The sequence below is a fragment of the Rissa tridactyla genome, chromosome Z (assembly GCF_028500815.1).
Source record: "Rissa tridactyla isolate bRisTri1 chromosome Z, bRisTri1.patW.cur.20221130, whole genome shotgun sequence".
Lineage (NCBI taxonomy): Eukaryota > Metazoa > Chordata > Aves > Charadriiformes > Laridae > Rissa > Rissa tridactyla.
Window position 1 is genome coordinate 14,477,055 of NC_071497.1, and position 22,584 is coordinate 14,499,638.

The 22,584-nt window shown below is 39.8% G+C and overlaps 1 protein-coding gene across 1 annotated transcript in view; it reads left to right on the top strand.

Moving 5' to 3' along the window:
• Positions 1-22,441, top strand: part of TEK (TEK receptor tyrosine kinase) — a 43,136-nt gene extending 20,695 nt beyond the window's left edge. Inside the window, exons 4-23 of the mRNA XM_054185919.1 lie at positions 1,387-1,539; positions 3,613-3,744; positions 4,914-5,054; positions 5,811-5,939; positions 6,966-7,120; positions 7,393-7,534; positions 7,890-8,051; positions 8,889-9,023; positions 9,947-10,240; positions 11,548-11,847; positions 12,335-12,492; positions 13,714-13,924; positions 14,913-15,023; positions 15,370-15,560; positions 15,963-16,076; positions 16,941-17,011; positions 17,600-17,640; positions 18,589-18,685; positions 19,154-19,253; positions 19,365-22,441. Coding sequence (XP_054041894.1) covers positions 1,387-1,539; positions 3,613-3,744; positions 4,914-5,054; positions 5,811-5,939; positions 6,966-7,120; positions 7,393-7,534; positions 7,890-8,051; positions 8,889-9,023; positions 9,947-10,240; positions 11,548-11,847; positions 12,335-12,492; positions 13,714-13,924; positions 14,913-15,023; positions 15,370-15,560; positions 15,963-16,076; positions 16,941-17,011; positions 17,600-17,640; positions 18,589-18,685; positions 19,154-19,253; positions 19,365-19,439 — 2,912 coding nt within the window. The 3' untranslated portion in view covers positions 19,440-22,441. The remainder of the gene's footprint in view (positions 1-1,386; positions 1,540-3,612; positions 3,745-4,913; positions 5,055-5,810; positions 5,940-6,965; positions 7,121-7,392; positions 7,535-7,889; positions 8,052-8,888; positions 9,024-9,946; positions 10,241-11,547; positions 11,848-12,334; positions 12,493-13,713; positions 13,925-14,912; positions 15,024-15,369; positions 15,561-15,962; positions 16,077-16,940; positions 17,012-17,599; positions 17,641-18,588; positions 18,686-19,153; positions 19,254-19,364) is intronic.
• Positions 22,442-22,584: the final 143 nt, after the last annotated feature.

The window sequence follows — 22,584 nt, forward strand, 5'->3', positions numbered from 1 at the left end:
AAACGGGAAAGGAACAAGCACGGTAAAAAGGGGTGGGAGGCAGGTAGAAGGTGCCACTGATCTGGCCAAGCTCTGCTTGACAGTTGGTCCAATCTTATTAAGCTCTATTCTTAGTTATTCTTCAACATAAGTGTGCTCTCTACCTGGAACGCATATGTATAATCTGCTAGTGCCCTTCAGGCCAGACAAAAAGGCACAACAATTTGGCTCCTAGTAACTGGAAACACATGCCAGGGGTCAAAGGGGCTTGTCTGGGGCCAGCAACTGTAGGGATTGTAAGAGATGTAAGGCCAGTTACGGCAGGGACCCACTGGCATGTGTATGTGTGTGTGCGCATGCGTGCGCACATATGTGACGCTAGCAAACTTTAAGCCAGGCTAACCAGCGAGTAGGATAAGAGGTCTGAGAGCCAGCTATCAGAGAGATTGTAGGTCCAGGCCAGCTAAGACACATTTTTGGGTGTCTGAGCCTATGAGATACACTAGCAAGCCTGACTAGCTGGCAAGTGCGAATAGGATCAGGCCACCTGGGTTGTTCCTGTGTATGTGAGTCCTGTGTGCACATGCAGTACCTGTAACAGCATAGTTCTGCTGTGTGGGTGTGTTTGTGGCTGCCTGTGTCAGTACAGTGAGGTGGTATGTTTTAGTGGCAAATGGCTGGGCCTGGCATTAGCCAACTGCAGCTGCCTTGCTCTAACAGGCTGGAGTGGAAGGATTCCCAGCAGTCCCGAAGTCCACTGGATGCACCTTCTCTTTGGCAGCAACCAATGTTCAAATGTTGTTACACGGTGATCCAGAGGGATGGGAGAAGACCAAATGCTATTGCCTTACCTAGCAACCATGTATGACCAACTACAGCAAACCTAGAATAACATAGATAAGCTCCCTTGGTGAAAAAAACAGAAGAGACAGAAACATGTTAAGTCTGGGAAGAAAAGATAAAGCCGTGTTGTGTTCTTCCTCCTTTGGTCTGCTAAGTAAATCTTTGTGCTACTCAGATTAAATAGGACCTGGCTGGCGTTTGCTGCCAGCCACACTAGACTGCTTACAGATGGTCACCCCTCACTTCAGGAAAGGCCAAGAAACACAATGAACACTTCTAACCACTAGACTCCTAGCAACATTCCTGTAAAACAACACTGAACTCAAAGTTGTTTGTCCCTTTCGTCTACTAGATCTCCTCAAGGTCTAGCTTCCTTTTCACTTGTAACTCTCCAATTATCAAAAACGAGTAAAGCTAAAGAGCTGTCAGCAAATTCAGAACTAATAAATAGATTTGTTTGCTCAGCTCACCCCAGCTGTCCTTCCTCAGTAACCAATGCAAACTTACTTCTGTCTGAGAGGGTGAATAGCTTCTGTCTGTTGTAACCGTGTGCTCCTTCCCCAGGTTCCTTCATCCACTCTGTGCCCAGGCACGAAGTACCGGGGGAGCTGGAAGTCTCCTATCCTCAAGTTCAACCACAGGACGCAGGGGTTTATTCTGCCAGATATATAGGAGGAAACCTCTTTACTTCTGCTTACACAAGGCTTATTGTGAGACGTAAGTTCCATTAATGTGTGCTGATGGTTAGTCGTTTGAAGTTGTAATGAATCTGAAATGAAACTTATACTGTGCCCAAATAAGGGCCAGAATCTCTCTTGGCATGAGCTGCCATCAGATTATGTCAGAAAAATTTTTTCCCAAGGATCTTCGGTACAAGCTGGTGCTGATTTAAGCAGCTGAGAGTGAAAAAAATCAGATTTGGGTTCAACTCGTCTTAGCTATTGCCAGGACAGCTTGCTCTTTTCTCAGCACCTCAGCTTTCCAAACATCAAGGAAACACAAACGAAAAAAGGTGGCACTGGGTCTCCCATAAGTATGAGATGTGGGTCTCAGCACAAAATAGGAATTTTCAAATGTCTCTGTTCTCTGTGGTGGGCTATACCAAAACCCCATTTATCGTAAGATATTTCTGATCTTTAGCATACGTTATTGCAATTTCACAAACTACCCCCAGCCTTAGTTCGCTCCTAAAGTTCAGCTCCCAGTGGATGAAAGGACCAGTTTACAATGGAGGCAGATATTTTCCATTAAGTATTCTACAGGTCTCGTAGCTCATGCTGATATGTCTATTTTCATCAGATATAAAGAAAATTGTATTCCATTAACTTGGATAGAAATGTAGAACCGATATGTAAAAAAAAATAGCTGTTCAAATATCTTATATTATGGAGAAAATGTTTCTGATGGTAAAGCATATTTCACTTGCTAACATCCACAGGATACTTCCAGAAGTCGCAAATGAATCATATAATGCCCCAAATTTGGATTTTGAAGCTATTGCCATCTTACTAAATAAAATGGTCCGAGATCTGTTCTCTAGTGCCAAGCTGCACAGCAGAAGACTTATCCATAAATTCTGCCCCCTGTCTTGAAATAGGTTTTTGTTTTGCCTATCCCGCCTATTGGGAAAACTCCTGAGGCCTAGTCTGGGAGAGTGGTAGGGAGCACGCTAATGATAAAAAGAATGGATGATTACATGCCACTGCTCAAACACGTCCTGTCTGTCTTTGAATTAGCATTATAGACACTGACTGATGATTTTTAGTGAAGTTTTTTTTTTAAAGTACTCACATGTAAGAATTTCATTGCGGGGGAAGGAGGAGATAGAGCCATGTTGATCCATTGCACTCTTGCTGAAATCTGAAAAAGCTCATCCCACTCTGGATTACTCAGTTTTAGCGAGCCTGCATTAGGACTTTCCAGTTTATTGTCTTCTTAGTCCTGACTTCACACTAGAAGAAGTCATGAAGGTCAGTTTCTGTGATGTAAGAAACTTTGTTATAAATGAAATACTGAAAATTATTGGGTCCCCTCAGCACCCACTGATTTCAGAAGCAGCCCAGAGAATCTTGCATCTTGTAGGGATAGATTAAGCATTTGCATGATAAAGAAGTCGTATATACTTGTTTGCTTCTTCTATGAAATTGGTATCAAAACTCTCACTGAAGGCATTAGAACAACTGATTGCTCTTAGTTCATTTATTCCAGAAGCAGATGAATCATCAGATGATTGATCCTTCTTATAAAGACGCAGTGAAGACAGTGAAGGTAGATGTGAACCTGGTCTGAGGAACTTTCAAGAGAAATATTGTTACAGAAAAAAATCATGACTTGCCAAACGCTGGTACAATGCCAGTGATGCCAAGCTTGGTCCTGTTGGCTTACTACCAGTACAGCTGCAGGTGAAGCTTGGACCTTTTGTAGGTCTCAGATCTGTGCTACAAGGACAGAAATCTTAAATATAGCATCTTTGTCAACTTCCAAACTTACTCTTCCAAACTAAAAAAATCTATCTCTAGTTTCAAAAATTGAAGACTTTTTCAGTTCCTTCCTTGAAGATGTTACATAGCATTACTGCATGCTGTGCAGCAGTTCTGCCCCAGAAATAGAGGCACTTCCACAAAGAAAAAAGTGATTCATTACATTAGGTCGGTCGGTGGGGTTTTGGGGGTCCATAAGGATAATATTGTTATGTATTTTACTGTTTGTCTTAATTAAAAAGAATTTTACTACTTGATCAGTTACTGTATAAAAAAACCACAAATATGTCATTATGTTTTTGCATAAAAGGATGTGAAGCTCAGAAATGGGGCCCTTCCTGTAGCTCACACTGCCCTTCCTGCACAAACAACGGCATTTGTCATGAAGATACTGGGGAATGCATCTGTCCTCCAGGTTTTATGGGAAAAACATGTGAGAAAGGTAAGCAAATATTATTTTCACAGATTGCTTATTAATTTGTTCTCAATTGCAGAAGCTGGCAGATAATTGAGGGAAGCATCAAATGGAGTATCCTTGTTTTACGCTTTATAGCTATAGCATTAACTGCAGGTGCTGGAGACGGGAAAGTGTTGGGCGAGATGAACCCTGAATTAGTAAGGCTGTTCTTGTAGTTGTGACTTAACTTTGCCCTCTCTTCTTCTAGTAGAGATTATGTTGCCAGGGAAGATGAATGTTTCCAACTCTTCTTGATCAATACGCACTTGGACAGTGTGCTAGATAATCTCACCTAGGGTCCCCTTCCCCCGAGGGGTCGGACCCAATGATCTTTAGAGGTCCCTTCCAACCTGGGCTGTTCTAAGATTGCCCTGAAATTCAATATGCTCGAAGCTACTGAACGACTGTTAAATGCATGGCAAAACATGATCTTAGGGATACACTGGAACTGGGAAATGAAGCCTTATGTTAGAGATTCCCTGGCTACTTCTGAACAAGCTGCTAACGTGCTCAAAGGGTGATTTGTCTCTGTGGGGGCATATCAACAGTATATGTATGTTTGTGTGTATCCGTGTCTGTGACAGTCTGAATTCTGAAATAATTACAGCATTAATCTGATCTCTCCAAGCAACTTTTGGTCCAATGCTAAATATGTATCTTAATATTTTGACTGAATCGCAATGCTGCAAATACTAGAGCTAAACTATTGGAATAGTTGACATCTGAAATAATCAAATGTAGCACTGATCATATCAGAAAAGCAAAGCCGTGAGCTTGGAAGTTTCATATGCACTGACCTCTAAGAAGAATATTTGGTTTTCATGGCACTATTTGACTGTTTTATATTAAAAAGGCTTATAAAGCTGCTTTATTGCTGAAGTACTGTCCTCACATATCCAAAGCAATGGGTGCTTTGCTGATGGATCCTCACATAAGAGAAAGTTATGTTTGTTTCTGCTGCCTGAACTGACCCATTAGTGCAGCTGTGGCTTAAGTTGTTATGGATGTTAAATATATCTTGTATCTGAATGGTAAAAATGCTATTTTTATTTTAATTCATGTTTTCTGCTGTCTAAAGCTGTATCGTTAGAAGCATTAGCTCTTTTGTGGACCTAATGCTGTTGGACTATTCTTTCCCTCTCTCCCTTCGACAGCTTGTGGAGCCAATACATTTGGCAAAACATGTGAGGAGAGCTGTAAAGAAAACTATGGCTGCAGAAACTATATGTTCTGTCTACCAGATCCATATGGTTGTTCTTGCGCCACAGGATGGATGGGACTGGAATGTGATAAAGGTAAAGGATATGAGGAATGGTGAGGAGTCCTCAGTGTGCTGTACATAGAAAATATAGAAGGGAACTAACAGAGGAGAGTAAAAGATGGGATTTTTTACATTCTGTAAAAGAGGGATAATAATATTTACCCCTCTCAGAGGATCATGTCAGATTCTCAGAAGGACACAATAAAGTTGAAAAATATTCAAGTAATCCTGCAAAATTAACTGATATTCTACTGAGACATTAAAAATCCTCCAACACCTACAGTCCTGCTGTATTCCTACAAGTCAAACTGAGCAATTCTGTGCCAAAGATATATCTGTCGCTGAGCAATACTGAGCAGCACTATATCGTGTGTCATGATCTGAAATTGAAGACAGACACCAAGAGAAGCCTTGTTCGTTTCAATTAAACTTCAATCTCTTTGGGACACAATGCACACCTTCCTTTATGAATATGTGCCATCTTGTTCAATGGTGATGTAACTCTGGTGGAGCCTTTGGACGCTACCACAGTGCAAGTGAAAAAGCAGTGGAGACTGAAGAAGCTTCTGTGTTGGCATCTAGTCTACAAATGACAGGCATGGATACAAATGTGGTCTACTTTTTTAACGTTAGTGTGTTCTCAGGGTGATTTAGTGCTAATACACGTAGTTTCAAAGTAAAGTTCACTGAGGGAACTAAACCCTACTGGAGAATTTATGCATGACACTGAAAACTAATGGCAGACATTTGCTAGTACCTTTACACTAACTGGGAACTTATGTACTTGCAGAGTGCAAACCTGGTTTTTATGGGCCGGATTGCAAACTCAAATGTAACTGTCACAACCGAGGGACATGCGACAGGTTTAAGGGCTGCATCTGCTCCCTCGGATGGCATGGTCTGCAATGTGAAAAAGAAGGTAAAGCAAGGTAACACGGTAGTAAATGGCTTTTCCCAGTGTAACTGAAACAGATCTTCATGCTGGCTGGCGTTTACACTCCAGGCTGGAATCCTTGCTCTCTCAATTACATTCCAGGGCCCAGCCACTTCTGCGAATCTTTATTGCAATGCGGTGTTTTTAAGTCTCTGCCCCATATGCTTCATTTAGCAAGCTGGTACACTATCATTTCATCTGATTTTGCTTTCATTAGAGGTAGATTTGCAAACCTTACTCCATGAGATTTGACACTGACCTTAATGTCAATTACTGACAGAAGCTGCACATCCTACCTGCACGATCACCTTTTGGATAGGCTCATGATAGTTTACCATTACCTACTTCTTATTCATCTGCATACACTCCTATATCATGTGCCATGATCTGAAGTTGACGACAGACACCAAGACAAGCCCAGAGTTTGAAACAGCTCGTGTCTCTCTGGAAGTTAAGCTTGAGAAGCTGAACATACCTTATTCAGAATCTCTTTGGATTCAGGCAAGGTTCACACACAATATTTTATAAGATGCGCTCAGCACCTATTATTTCTGCTTGATAAATAAAGTGAAAAACCCACTGTTAACTTGTAAAAGCTTTTAAGCACAAAAACAAGCAGAGAAAGAAGACCATGATCCAACCACCCAAACTATACTGTTGTGATCTGACTGCTCTTATAAATAGACAATATGGAAACAAATAGATACTGTACATTCGGTACAAAATATGTGCATGATTTTTCCATAGCTAGACTGTCTGCACTTAGAATGTCAGCCAGAGAGAGAAGGGAGGGTAGTGGAGGAAAAGGGAGGGGAGGGAAGAGAAAGAAGGGTGGACTCAGGGCTTGTTCCTGACTTTGGTAAGTGTGGTCCTTGCGTACGCTCACACAAGTGGAGGGAGAACCAGACTCCCATGTTGCCAGTGCTCATTGCACACCTAAACCTGTTTTGGTGCTGCCTTTTTAAAGTTCTCTTTGAAGGCTGACATTAAAATTCTGTCTATCTTCTGTAGGTTCAGCAGATGTTTCACCTCAGATAGAAAACTTACTAGACCCTGTAGAACTCAATTCTGGTGTTGAATTCAAGCCTTTTTGTATAGCAACTGGGATGCCACTTCCTAAATCTGAAGAATTTAAACTATTGAAGCAAGATGGAACTGTCCTAAGGGTAGGCTTCTGATAAATTGCTTCCTATTATTTCTGATGTTTATTCGACTTTATCTGTAGTTAATGCACACTTTTCAAACATAATGTGAAATTTCAATATTTTGAGATACCTCATGAACTGGAGGACATACGAAACTATGTAATTTACCATTGTAGACCATTTTTATTAATATCACTAAACTCTAGATGAGTTCCTAAATTACGAGAAAATGTCATGGGAATATTCCTAAATGCCCACATTTTTCAGGCCCTGTACATCTTTTGTCATTTCAGCCTGCCCTGATAGTTACCAGCAATCGCTCTGAAGCCATGTTTACAATTAATCGAATCCAGCCCCGTGATACAGGAACCTGGGTCTGCAGTGTGCAGACAGTAGCAGGAATGGCAGAAAAAGCATTTCAAGTTACAGTCAAAGGTAAACCATGAATCTCTTCAAATGTCTTTGGCTTTCTACCTTAAAGGCAGTTTTATACTCTACCATGGGAGAGCTTTCTGTTCTCTGCACTGTAGGACAATGTCTGAATAAATATCTACAGTCAGAATACAAAGAGAAACCCTTTCTAAGCAACATACTAGTTATGTGTATTGAAAAAAATCAGAGTGATGGTAAGAATTAGAAGAAAATCCAAGGGTTTTTTGAAAGATCTAAACTGCCAGCTCATAATAGTTTTGAAGAATGTCTCCGATTTTGCTACAGATCTAGGAAGACACCAGAGTTTTACTGATACAGGGAATTAAATGTCTGGTTTAATACTTGTGTTCTTGCTTAGTTCCTCCTGTGCCACAGTATGCTCCAAGGCTGACAGATAGCGGACATAATTTTCTCATAATTGATATCAATGCTGAGTTACATCTTGGAGATGGACCTGTTGTGTCAACAAAACTCCTGTACAAGCCAGCAAAACATTATCAGTCCTGGATGTCTGTGGAAGGTAAAAGGACATTCTTTGATTCCCTTAAACACAAACTTCAGCTGTGTGCTGAAACATAGTGTGGTGTCTGCTCTTCACTAGACTCAAAATACTCTACAATGCATGAAAGTTAAATCTTTTATGACTGGATGCATGACTTTTTGTATATCACTATGTATAATGCCAATGTGGATGTGGAACACCAACAGTAGTCAAAAGCGTATATTCAGTTTTCAGTAACTAAAGGGTTCCCTTCTCCTTCCTTAAGATAAACAGTACTCAATGTTTGTCCCAGCTGTTGACAACTCCCATGTAAAGAGCAGGTTTTCAAAAGTAGTGAACAGTATGGAGATGTCATGGAATGCCTACAATCTTCCTTCAGGTCTATTGTGCCGTCTGTTGAGACAAATATCTTACATAAATATTTATCAGGAATGGTATGGGCAAAATTAAGCCTGCTTGTGAGTTAGATGTCTGCTTCCAGCCCTGTTTTAACATTTTATGCAAGGCCTAAAATATTACAGGAAACATTACAGGAACTTCAACAGGCGACAAACAGCCATTGCAACTAATTCAAGGTAGCCCAAGACCTGCACACACAACGCACACTGCGTAAGCAACCAGACTTGTTCTGTCCTGAAGCAAGGGCAGATAGAAACATCCTTTGGGCTGCACTGGAGCTCAACTTTAATTATTTTATGCTTCTAAATAGCTTATTGTAGTGAGTCAGGAACAAAAGAAGAGCCTGAGTGTCTTACCTTCCATGGTTAGTGGCTCAGGAATGTTTTCCAAACATTTTCTTCCCTAACAATCTTCCTCAGCGTGGGCTATAGCTTTACTTTCTGCTTTCATTGTCAGTAAAAGGCACAACCAAAAGACTGGACAATCTGGAACCAAAAACACAATATCAGTTTTGTGTGCAGCTGAGTCGGCGAGGGGAAGGTGGGGAAGGCCATCCTGGACCACAGGCTAGCTTCACAACAGCTGCGCTTGGTAAGTCATCACCGTGGCTTTTCGCAAAAGGGCTGTTTCAGCTGTTTTTCTCGGTGGTCTGTTCCCTGATCTCTGACACAGCACTTTCATTTGAGCAAAGAAGGATGGATATGAAAACTATGTAGAGTCTTTAAAAATAATCTCAGGCAAAGAAAAAAAAAAAGAAGAAAAAAAAAAATCAGAGGTGAAGAAAACCTGAAAAAGGCAGAACTATTATTCCCCCAGATTTAGAGAAGGGGGGTCTGGGAGTAGAAAATTTACATATTTTATCTGGCTGTGCAGCAGAGTTGGGGATAGAAATCACTATAGGTAACTATCAGGTTTTCAAAAGTTGTGAGCAGTATGGAGACATCCTGGAGCATCTGCAACCTTCCTTTGTGTCTGTGGTACCTTCTGGTGAGACAAGTATCTTACCTAAAGATATCTATCTAAATAGATATAGCTAAATATCTTATCTAAAGATACCTACCTTACCTGTACGACAGTCCTTCCTCCTAATACTAGATCAGTCCTTCCTCTTAGTATTAGATCAGTTTAATTTAAAAGTGCAGATGTCTGAACAGGCAGAGAAGCTTTTAGTCCACTGTGGATACAGCCCAAACTGAACACAGACATACAAAATAAATGAGGATTGCACCAGGAACTATCTAACAAAAGAGCTGGTTTCTCAAGTCTAAAAACTGCATCTGCAACACCAGCTCAGTGAGGAGACCTTTTTGTTTACATAACAGATGTTGATAAGATACTGCAGGATTATTAACACTTCTTAGATCTAATTTCTGCCCAATTGGGTGGGGTGGCAGGGAGAATTACCCTTTGTCACTCCAAGTTAAGGCAACTGGCTGGGAATTACTGGTACCTCTCTTTTAGCTTGCATACCAGACTTGAAATCTTGTTCCCTGTCTCACTGTGGCTTTTCCAAGGTCTTCCTCCACCAGAAGGTCTCGCCCTCTTCCCAAAAAGTATGACATCCCTGAATTTGTCATGGCATCCTTTAACACTGAGGGCAGAGGATGACATTCGTGTTGAAGTGGAAAGGAAGAGCGTGAATGACAACGGTGATGAGAGCAGTGTTATTACTCAAGTGCCAGGAAATATGTCCACGCTGATCATTAAAGATCTTGAGCCTAGACAGCAATACATGTGCAGGGTACGGGTGAACACCAGGTCCCAAGGAGAATGGAGCAACTATCTGTATGCATGGACTTTCAGTGACAGTAAGTAGCTGATTCACATCCTTTTGTTTAATTCTTCCTTTTTTCCACCAGTGATCAGGCTGATTGTCACTTCATGACTACATTAAATGTAATCCTTTGTTCCAGTAGCAGTTCCTGATGATCATTTGTGGTTGTTATTACTGCTATTATGAAGATATAGCTTAGTGTCCAAAGAAATTCTTATGCTGGAAATTATCAGGAACGAATTAAAAAAATGGGAAAAACAAATCAAAAGTATGGTAATACACATCTTCATTTAAGTGTGATTTATCATTCTGACATGCAGCATTTTTTCCTCCTTATAATGATGAATACACAGAGTTCCCTACTCCAAGCTCTTTTGTTACTCAAAAAAACCCCCAGCACTCAGACCCTGCAATTCAGCTATGACAATACAGAAACAGTCAGCAGTTAAAGACGGAAGACAAGATACAATGCAAGGTAAAACCCCTGAGCAAGGAGTAGTTAAGTGTGCTACAAAGAAGATCAATGACCGCTCTTGAGTTCCCTGAGTGTGAGTGGTGTCCTTTCATAATGCCACAACAAATGCCCTATCTGAATGAGGTACCATGTGAACAGACATCCATCTGAATGCCTAACAGGTGCCACTGCCCACACCATACACTGGAAAGGTGGGCTTCTTCCTCCTTACAGGTTGTGTGAGGAGGCCCTCACTGAGGTCCTACATGCATTAACAGAAGAATCATAGCTGTCATGGGACACTCCAGTTTCCTGAGCTCTGACACAAAACTGCACTAAGAAAAAGATAAGGGTACTGTTTTCCAGGAGGAGGTATTTGACTCAATAGTCATGGGTTTCTCCACAAGTCTAGCGCTCCCCCCTGCTGATGGTTTTCTGGTGAAATTTGTAGAAATGTTAGTATCGATTTCTCTTCTTTCTAACAGCCTGTATCGTGACAGGGAGTTGCTCCCTCCCTGAAGCACTGATGGTATGGAACCTGGGAATGACATGAGGGTGATGATGCAGTACAGAAGGAAATTAACCCTTTGTGCATTAATTTGAAAGCAACATGTTGTCCTTGCATACAGCTCAGAGAATTCGTATCTTCATCCCAGGAGAAGAGTTTACTGAATGCTACTCCAACCTCTGCTGGAAGTATGGAGTACTGCAATATGGGTGACAACACATTAAGTTCATGGAACTATAGCATCCTGTTACCATAGCTTGTCACCAAAGTTCTGCCTCTGTTTAGCACAGAAAAAGCACCGAGGAAAGTGTTTGACTCACAGTGGGAAGGAGAAAGTGGTGGATGTATGCTCCAATGCTTTGTGTGTGTTTGTTCTCAGGAATCCCTCCGGCGCCATACAACATCAGGTTCTCTAACACCACAGACACATCCTCAGTCATCTCTTGGACAACTGCCGAGGGTCACTCCATCTCCTCCATCATCATCAGCTACAAAATTTATGGCAAGGCTGAGTACAACCACATCGATATTATCATAAAGAACACCAGCATTACTCAATACCATCTCAAGGGCCTGGAGCCAAACACTGTGTACCAGGTTCAGATCAATGCTCAGAACAACATTGGCTTGAGCAACCCAAACACCTCCTTTGAACTGAAGACTCTTCCAGAAGCTAAAGGTTGGTTATTCCAGCATGCTGGGCTTGCACAAACCAAGTCGGTTAGCTAAGGCAAAGTCACACTATTTTGTTTTATTTTTTTATTATTAGTTTTCTTTTGCTCTGAATTTTGACACACAACAGAGCAGCACCAAAATTTGGTTCTCAGTTCACTGCATGGCATTGGCGAAGTGACAACGTGCAACATTTGTGTGTATCCAGCTCATAATTTAACAGCTCATAAATTAAATGACCTGCATGTAATAGGACTGTTAGGTCACTGAAAGTGACCTTAGCTCTGCTGTGCCTGAATTCAGTGTGACCTTCAGGTTCTCATACTTCTGGAAATCAGAGCATCCAATGTCTGTGGCATTTTTGGAAAACAAAGGGATGTATCTCTGTGTCTTTATACGGTTTACAAGATGGGAGTATTTAGCTGTACATTGTTTGTGACTTTTTCAGAATTAGCTGGAAGTAAGGGTGAACTCTTTCTGTGATTCCTCAACAGCTCCATACGAATCAAAAGGAGGCAAAATGCTGCTTATTGCTATCCTTGGCTCTGCAGGGATGACCTGTGTAACAATTCTCCTGGCCTTTCTCATCATGCTGCAGTTAAAGAGAGCCAACTTCCAGCGTCGAATGGCTCAGGCTTTCCAAAATGTGGTGGTGGGTTTCCAGCTTTCCTATGTCAGTCTGGTTATTAATTTGGGGCCCATACTTTCCTGTTTTTTCCAGTTCCTTTTCCCCGGCCTTCCCAAATACTGTCTTTTCTTCACGTGTGCAATTAGTACTGTTGTTGTAAAGCTTCTCTGCTAGTGGCCCTGTAGCTGAAGCAACCACAGTTTTAGGGTATAAGGTAGACAACCTGACTTGAAAAAAGTTGCACACCTTTAATCCTTCTCCCTCTTCTGTCTTGTTGTACCTATGTATGACAAATACTGAGCCAGACAGAATGGCCTGTTCTCCCTCTATGAAGTTCTTGATTTTGAAAATTACATTTTTTAATGTTGTTTTTGAGTATCAGTGACAGTTCCACCATGGCTTTTCAACCTGGGGACAGCACACCAGGGATCAGTCAACAACAACATCACAGCTCTGGCTGTGAGGAAATTGCTGAAGGTTGTGACATCTTGTAGAGATATCGTGCTCTCTACATATGTGCACATATATTTGTATCCTGCTATAGTCTCTTTATCACTCTGCTTCCTGGTGCTATTTTCTCACTTCAGAGGGGAACTTGTGAGGCAGAAAGAGCTCCTCCATATGGATCTGCACAGGCTGTTTCATAAACAGGGGGCCAGGGGCTCATCCAAAAAGATGGTCAGTCTCCAGGCCACAGAGTAGAGCTCCTGCTCCCTGTGCCGAAACTTTTCCCACAGAAGTATTTCGTGGGAACGTGTAACTGAAGTAGAGATATGTCTCCTCAAGTATGGAGGAAGGTCATTTCCACTCTCTTTTGTTTTGTTGCTTCTTTTTTCCTCAGTCTTCCTACTGTGCCTGATCAGCACAGGATTTAGTCAACCCTGATGCAAGAAAAATGTCAAATCTGAGACTTAAAACTAGTTTTGAGATCAGTTTTAACAAACAATTTTTGCCCAGCTCCTTCATCTTCAAGATGATTATAAAACTCTTCAGGTTTACAAAGGTACTTATGCAGAAATTAGGAGCCTGATTAATTTTGTGGATTTAGGCAGAAGTTCTTGATGCAGTTAGTGTCTAAAGCAGGTGTAATTGTCTACTGTACTTGCTCTTGCATAAGCAAGAGATGGATCAGGCTCCGTGTGTGTGTTCATGTGTGAGCACATGTGTGTTCAGGGAGTGTAATCAAGGGCATTTCTCAGTAAAGTAGAAATCACTGTTCATGTCATTTGCTTACCTTTGTTACAGAGGGAAGAGCCAGCTGTACAGTTTAACTCAGGTACTCTCACCCTGAGCAGGAAAGCCAAAAACAGCCCAGATCCCACTATTTATCCAGTTCTTGAGTGGAATGACATAAAATTTCAAGATGTGATTGGGGAAGGTAACTTTGGGCAAGTCCTGAAAGCACGCATTAAGAAGGATGGCTTACGCATGGATGCTGCGATTAAAAGGATGAAAGGTAGCAAAGATCAGAGACTCTGAGACTAAAGACTTTTCTTGGTTGTTTGTTACAAGTGTTTCCCTATCATACAAAATGCTTAGTAGCCCTCTCCTAAAGCTAAAATAAATATTCCCAGTTGTTAGCGAAATTGTATCAGCTGTCACTAGGAAAAGATTTGTGCCCTGGCAAAGACCGTCTTTCTGCATGGTCAAGTTGGTTTATATTTCTCTCTGTTAACATAATTAACTATTATGCATTTTTCAATTCATAGGTCAATATGAACTTCATGTGTGAGTTCACCTGCAAAGTGGGAGCTGCTAAAAGATGCCTTTAGTAGAGTGAGGGACACAGAGCTTGCCTTGGGGCACAGCATTTACTCATTCTGCTTTACCTTAGCCATTCGGACACAACTGTATCCATGCATCGACATACATACTTATATGTGTGTGTGTAGATATACATGTACGTACATATATATATATATATATACACAAATATATATGTACACATGCTATGAGGATCACTCATTTTCTTTGTTCTCATTGGATATGACTGCCACGTTTCAGAGAGAACTGCAATACTGCAAGAATGTACGTATTTTCTTGAAATTCATTAGATCATTACCTAGGCAAATTGGGAGACACTCCTCTTAAGGATGATGATCATTTGAAAAAGAGCCAAGGTCTGCTTGCAGGTAGAAATAATCAACAGCACACACCGGGAAGGATTTTTAGGCAGCTGGTTTTCTTATGGTCTGCTATGACATTTTACATTCTCCGTAAGGGAAGTGACACAGTTACATTAAGATTCTTTCTCTGCAGGCGACTGCTGCAGACATTAAGTTCTCTTTTTTGTTGGATTGTGAAGTCCTACTTTTTTTTCAGTACATATTAATGTATTTTAGAGTTTTTCTCTCTTTATTGAGGCTGAAGCGGTAGTGTCCCAAGCACCCCAGGGTCCTCATGATTATCAACAATATACAAATGCGTGCTTATTTGATTTTCAGAGTATGCCTCAAAAGATGATCACAGAGACTTTGCTGGAGAACTTGAAGTTCTTTGTAAACTTGGTCATCACCCCAACATAATAAATCTCTTGGGAGCATGTGAACATCGGGGTAAGATACTCTTGAATATGTATACTTTAAAAAATTAATTTTAAAAAAACCAAACCCACAGTACAGCTCATAGAAACACTAGCTCATAAGCAGGTCTTTCTGTAACATTTGTTAAAAAGCCAAATAAACTTGATTTTAGACCTACAAGCCCACATTAATCCTTCAGAAATGATGTTCTTTAATAGCTCTAAATTCTCCTCTGCACCTAGGAATTACGCTGTTTGATATTTCCCCTCCAGCCTGCTTTATGTTTATTTCTTTTTCACGCAAAGGAGTGTAAGTGTCCAAATACTATTACTGACCATCTTTTACTTTCTGATGTGCTCACTATCTGATGTTTCATTAGGATATCTTTATCTTGCTATCGAATATGCCCCCCATGGAAATTTGCTGGACTTCCTTCGGAAAAGCAGAGTGCTAGAGACAGACCCAGCATTTGCTATTGCCAACAGCACTGCATCTACACTTTCCTCTCAGCAGCTTCTGCATTTTGCAGCAGACGTTGCTAGAGGGATGGACTACTTGAGCCAGAAACAGGTCAGTCTTCAACTCTCTAGCCACTGAAAGCACAGCAATTCATTTCTCAGGGATTATGCCTTTTAATTAAATCAAAATACAGTTTTAATTATAGCTTCAGTAGAACCCACTGATGAGTTTTATTTTGTTGCGTTCACTTAGCCCTATCAAATTCAGTGTCATGGGGAATCAAAGAAGAGGCATTAAAATTTACAAACAATGCAGTAACTTTCATCTTCAGATAAAGTTTAAAACATTCTTGGTCGTGACATACCAGGCTGTTCATTTTGGGTTTTGTTCTTTTTCTGAATGTTTGCAATTTTCAATATAACACTAAAATAATACATGAAAAGCTCATTCATACTGTTCTGATTTCATTTGTTTGGTTTGGTATGTTTTGTTGTTTTTTTTTTCTAACCTTAGTTTATTCATCGAGATTTGGCAGCAAGAAACATCTTGGTTGGAGAAAATTATGTTGCAAAAATAGCTGACTTCGGCTTATCAAGAGGTCAAGAAGTTTATGTTAAGAAGACCATGGTAAGGATCAAAGGAAACTGATATAGTCTGTTTTCCTCTTTTTTGTTTTCTTGTTTCTTTGTGTTTTCACCTGAACAAAAAAGCATACTCATGGGTACTACGGAACTGATTATTTAAAAGTTATATATAAACATATAAACATTTATATTGTATATATTAATATACATATATTACTTGTAAGTCAATTCTATACCATGTTATAATATAATATACAATGTAATTAAAAATTATTTATATGAATATGCAAGGCAGTAAAAAACCCAATTTTGCAGCCAGTTATGAAATTTAGTAAGAATGTATCATAAAACCAATATAATGTACATTTGACATATGAAGAGGACGTGTGCATGTGGGTGGATCTGCACAGCTATGAAAACAGTATTTTTGTACCAGAACTTGTCCAGCTGAGGAAAGCTGGTCTGATTTTATTGAACGAGGCCACAATTAGCAAAATGGTAACCAGAAGCATTTCAGGACCTGTGAGCTGAAAAAACAGGTGTCCAGAGCTAATGCTTTGGAAGATGTGAAAGAGGAAGACGTGTAATAAGCATCATGTAATCATACACCAGGAGTAACACCAGGTGGCCAAGGGAACAGGATTGGTTAGAGGCATCATAAGATCACTCAGGAATTACTCCCACTTCCTCTTGGTGCTGGTTGGATAAATTTTCTACTAGCTTTAGTGTGAACTGTCCCTTTAGGAAGTAAATGCACAACTTCAAGAAATAAGTTTATTTATTTGATAAATTTACTTGCATAAAGTCTGTTTTCATTAAGGTAACACGCAGAATAATTGTTGGGGTATAAATTGCAATATTGCTTTTCCAACCACCAACAAATGCACTTTCCTGAAATAATTTCTAGGGACGGCTTCCAGTGCGATGGATGGCAATTGAATCTTTGAACTACAGTGTTTATACCACAAACAGTGATGTGTAAGTATGTTTTCAAGTGGTCTTTTGATAAAGAAATACTTTTCAATATCAAGGAAAGTTTGACAGCCAGGATAACTCAAAAGACTCAGTAGCTGTGCCAGCATGAGTGAGCAATGGAAGCAAAAATAAAACCCACAACACAAAAAAGGTACTTCTATTTCATCAGCAGCATCTGAAAACGTTCTGTGTTCACAATCAGACAGCTAATTGGATTGGGGCCACTACTTTAGCTATACTTCTCATTTGAAATCAGAAACCTGATGAATCCTTGGGAAATCCAGAGAAACTCGGTATTTTAGTCAGGAAACTGGAAGTAATAGTTGGCAAAGCAGTTCTGTAATAACACAATTTGCTGAGAGGTCATGGTCTAGTAAAGGACTGTGGTTGATGGACTCATAGTGAATTAATTGTGCTAAAGATCTCACTCTTGCTTTCTGATTCTACAAACTCTATCATTATTAAAAAAAAATAATAAAAAAAGGATGAACCGCACTTCTCCGTGTTATCTGAATACTAGAAAAGCTACCTTTTTAAAATGTGAAGTCATTTTGCATTCTTGTTGCTCTCCATAATATCCCTCTGTTGCAGATGGTCATACGGTGTCCTATTATGGGAAATTGTTAGTTTAGGTAAGTATCTGAATTTTGTACTGCACAAATAAACCAATCTGAGCCAAGCCAGCTCTGTTTACTTAGTCTGTTAAAAATGTATTCCTTTGCCACAAAGTTTAATTTTTTTCTGTTTCATTGTACTATATTTTATTTAGTTTCGGTATGCTTGGAAATTGAAGACTCCTATTTTAAGACTTATATTTTAATGATCAAGACTTATATTTTAATGCCTTGGAGGGAAGGGGGCAAACATCTACTCCGAGTATTCTCAAAGAAAATTTTTGAACATTAATCTTCAAATAAAATTTAAAGGTCGTTTCTGCACCTCTATTGATGCTGTATGAGGTACAGCCTCGAACCATTTAAAGTCACTGTGTGACATGGCCTTTATGATTTGCCTTAGAGTGTGCTGGCCAAGAGATGCACACACTGACCAAGGTGCACATTGTCTTCTGGACTAATCTACCTTGTCCCACCTTTCCTTACTAAATGGGTTTGCGCTAGATATGGATGGGAAACTAACACATTGCGGTGTGGAAATTGAAGAGTCTAAGCAACTAAACATCTGTAAAAAAGGGGCACAAACAGCTTGACAATAATAGCTCCATGAGTCCATACTGGATCTTAATACCATGCTAATGAAGGAATGACTTGCCTATTGCCATCATCATATTAAAAAAACAGTTCAAATGCAATCTAGAGCAGGCCCTTAGAGTTGTAGAGAAATTCAGGCCAGGCCCACACACAATAAAAGTTTATACTCGCTTTTATTTTCCTCTTCAATACTGTGCATTAAGCACAGTATGAAAACATTAACAAAAAAAATGTAGCTGCAAAATATTCCCTAACGTTGGACTAATTTACCTGCTACTGAGTCAGTCATTCTTTTTCATTTCTGCTATGAAATTAAGCTTTCTTTTACTAAAAACACCATGTGTTTACGACAATGGATAAACTCTGTTTTAGGTGGAACACCGTATTGTGGAATGACGTGTGCAGAACTCTACGAAAAACTGCCTCAAGGGTACAGACTGGAAAAGCCTCTCAACTGTGATGATGAAGTGTAAGTAACTGCCTCAGCAAACAAAGTGAAATAGAATAACATCTGCTATAGGATATATATGACTTCTACAAGAAACTAATAAAACAACGATTTTTTTCAGGAAAACGTAAAAACTACGTTTAAAAAAAAATGTTAGAGGGTGCACAATTGGAAATACTTAGGTCCTTTTGTACCCAGCATGCACTGTTATTTGCCATGAACTCTTTCCCAGGCTCTCTGCTTCTGCCAGATACCCTGTTCTTTAAAAAAAATATGGATGGGCTTTAGGTCAAAGAAAGTTGTTTGATTATTCCAGAGGAAAGAAAATTCTTTTCAGACAGCAATCAGCTGTGGAAAATGTTAAGTCTAGTTGTGTAAAAATCCATTTTCCTTTGAAAAATAGAATGTGCAACATCTTCCAATAAACATGAATTTGTAGCTTTAACCTGTGTATCTAAACTATCAAATGTTGGTGTTTGATTTTTAAAGGTACGACCTAATGAGACAGTGCTGGAGAGAGAAACCATACGAAAGACCATCATTTGCCCAGATACTGGTGTCACTGAACAGGATGTTAGAAGAAAGGAAGGTAAAAATGAATCCCTAGAAAATATTTCGGCCATGAATAATTTCAGTATGGTTTAGGATTCTCGAGTTAACACACATTGCATCACGCTCTTTCTGCTTGTTTCCTTCCCAGACCTATGTGAATACCACCCTATATGAGAAGTTTACTTACGCAGGCATTGATTGCTCCGCTGAAGAAGCTGCTTAAGACAGGAGAAACATTCATTCGTCAATGATGTATTGAAGAAAACCAAAACTCAATCTGCTGGAGCCCAAAATGTGATCTGCTGTGTAGAACTGTGTATAGCTCTAACTGTATATAATACAGTAATACTGTTTTACTACAGATATGTATGTGTATATCACACAGTAACCTCTGCCCCCACAGGCTGTAGAAGTGTATATACTGTTCAGAGTGGGAATAGACTGAAGTAATGAATTTTTTTGTTTCATATGCAGGGTTTTCTATTTTCCTAGCCATGTAGATATAGTGTATACATATAATTACTGTAATGTATTAGGTATTGCCGTCTTAGATATTTTTGATACTTTCCAAGAGCTACTGGTAGAAAATCAGTGTCTTATAGCAGTATTTCATAGACATTTCATTATGATTTAAAAAAAAAAAAAAGCTAAGCTCAATGTGACAATGGGAGTTACACACAAACGTCAATTCAGTAGGCTGACCAAGGATAATTAATTATTAAGTAAGACTCCTGCTTGAATGTAAAAGTGAGCTAGTAGAAATAATCTGTTCAAAAATTCTATTGAGACTTGTGAGATACAAGGCATGCTATTGCTCTTCCATTGTCCAGTTTAACAGTCAGTGTGTGCCTATGTGCAAAATATGCATATATTTTGAAGTGTTTAATGCTATCAGAGGCAGCCGTACAGCAATTATCCTGAAGCATAGGATTGAGGAACATACTATGTATTGTAAAACACATTTTTACAATTAGCCTGGATATACATGAGGCTTATTCAATTTGTATTTCATTCAATAATTTCACTGCATAATTGCAAATTACTACCTGTTATGTACAAGCAGGGCTTACTTACTTCTGCTTATTTTATCCATTATGCAGTCTGTAGTGTGGTATGGCATCTTAAAAATACTGTATTCAAATGCTTCAAAATGATGACATTTGGCCTGCCAGAAAGAACTTCTAGTCCTCAGGTTAGACAAACAGAGGCAGGAACGGCTTGAGCTTCTGGTATCAAGTCAACCACATGGGATTCTGTGGATTTACCCAATTCGAATGCCGCATATACAATACACAACTTGAGATGCCTCTATTCAATCTACACCTCACAGAACTACAGCTATTAAAAACATCCACTGGTTCTGTCTGAGTTTCAGATACACAAAATGTTTCTATACCTACAATGTGCACTGGGTACCCCAGGTTCAATAGCTAGATTTTACTGTCTGTTATTCAGTGCTGGAAAGACCAATTTATGGCAGTAGGTGCCACATAAATGTTTTCCTCATAACCTTTAGCAGGTTGTATGTTCTGCCTTCCACAGGACAATACATCAGATCCCATGTCCCTCCTTCACAGGTGTCTTCTATTTGTTGCTTGGCTCTCAAGAGCATTACCAGTGCCAATAGTTTTCTATTATTACAAATACCCCACATCCTAACATTCTTTATACACCTCCACCTATTTACACCTGCTGACATCTATGCACAAGCTTAGAGTATCATCAGCTATTCCTCACGTTCTTTGTTGATATCACAGCATTAGTTTTCCCATGTTCTCTCACATACAGTTATCACAGTCATACTCAGTACAAGTTTTTTTGTTGGGAAAGAAAAGAAGCGTTTCAGACAAGTGGAGCTGGCCATGCTTTGAGGAGTATGTGACTCAGAATGGCAGGTAACTGTTTATAGTCAAGTGTTATCTATAGTTTAAAAAGAAATTATTTCACACCTGATTAGAGAAAGTGGAGCCTTTAAGAACAAAAAGGCAGGAGCAAGCCTCCACACCACTTCTCCCCCAAGCCTTCTCCCTCAACATCCTCAACTTCCATTTAGTGCAGCAGCTCTGATTGATTGTTCAACAGTCTGAGTGCAGACAAAAAAAAAATTGTCCTTGATATGTCCAAGAAAAACTCAAGAGCTACAGAAGAACACAGTGTGCTTGTCAGGAAAGCTAAGAAATTATCTGAGAACAGACACCACTGGCTAGCAAAATGCAAGATTCACCAGATACAAGGGGAGGGGTAACAAAAATTCCAAAAGCACCTTCACCCTCAGTAGATTAGCTGAAAAGTAAGGTATAACGACCCTTGGAGATGTCTGAATTCAGCTAATCCACTCAAGGGCTGCAATTCTCCTGCTCCTCAGTAACCCAAAAGGAAGCACCCATCTGGTCTTAAATGATGGGGTATTTAATTCTTACTTCTCTGTGGACAGACTGTGCCTGACGCAACTATAAAGTCAAACACAGCCCCTCCCCTCTACCCAAAATATAATGGTCACGCATTTTCTGAAACTAAAAGACAAAATGTTGACTATTACATACATCTCATCAAAACATATAAATACCAGATGGAAGAAAGTAAGGCAGATGGAAGTAGCCTTTGCTCAGCAGTATCCAGTGACAGGATGAGAAACAACGGACATAAACAGAAAACCAGGAAATTCCATTGAGGGTGGTCAGGCTATGGGAAAGATGTCCCAGAAAGGTTATTGAGTCTCCAGCCTTAGAGATACTCAAAACATGACAGGGCACTGCAGAGGACTAGACTAGATGATCTCCCCAGATGCCTTTCAATCACAGCTGTACTGTGGTTCTGTGAACTCTGCAAGATGTGTTGTAAAAAAAAAAAGTCATCCATTCTTACATTTTCATTTCCTTCTGCTTCCTTCACACAAAAATAAGTGGCAGACTTTAAAACCCTCCTCTGAAGACAGGAGAAGCTGAATCCTATCTTAAGCAGGAGACAGGTAATTATATCTGGGAGTATAGTCCAATGTTAGATGAAATGATGAACATATTTACTTCCTGAAATGCTCTACTTTTAGGGAACCTTTAAGTCAAAGCATATTGCTTTTACACTTGAATGGCTTCCTACAAGCTCAATTTATTTAAAAGAGACCAGCTGATTCTTCTCCAGAAACATGACTGTTTGTTTTCTATCTCTCCATCAGCTTTCAGAGAGAGAGAAGGAGGAAGGGAAAGGGAAAAGAAAACAAAAATCTTAAACTTTAACTGAAGTTTCTGCTGCCTGATTTTATTTCACAGAGGCTGAAGAAGGTGAAATCAAAAGTTACATCCAGAACTTTAAACAATCAGTACCTGTCATTTGCAGTAAGTGAAGTTTTCAGCTACACAGAGTAGTAAGAA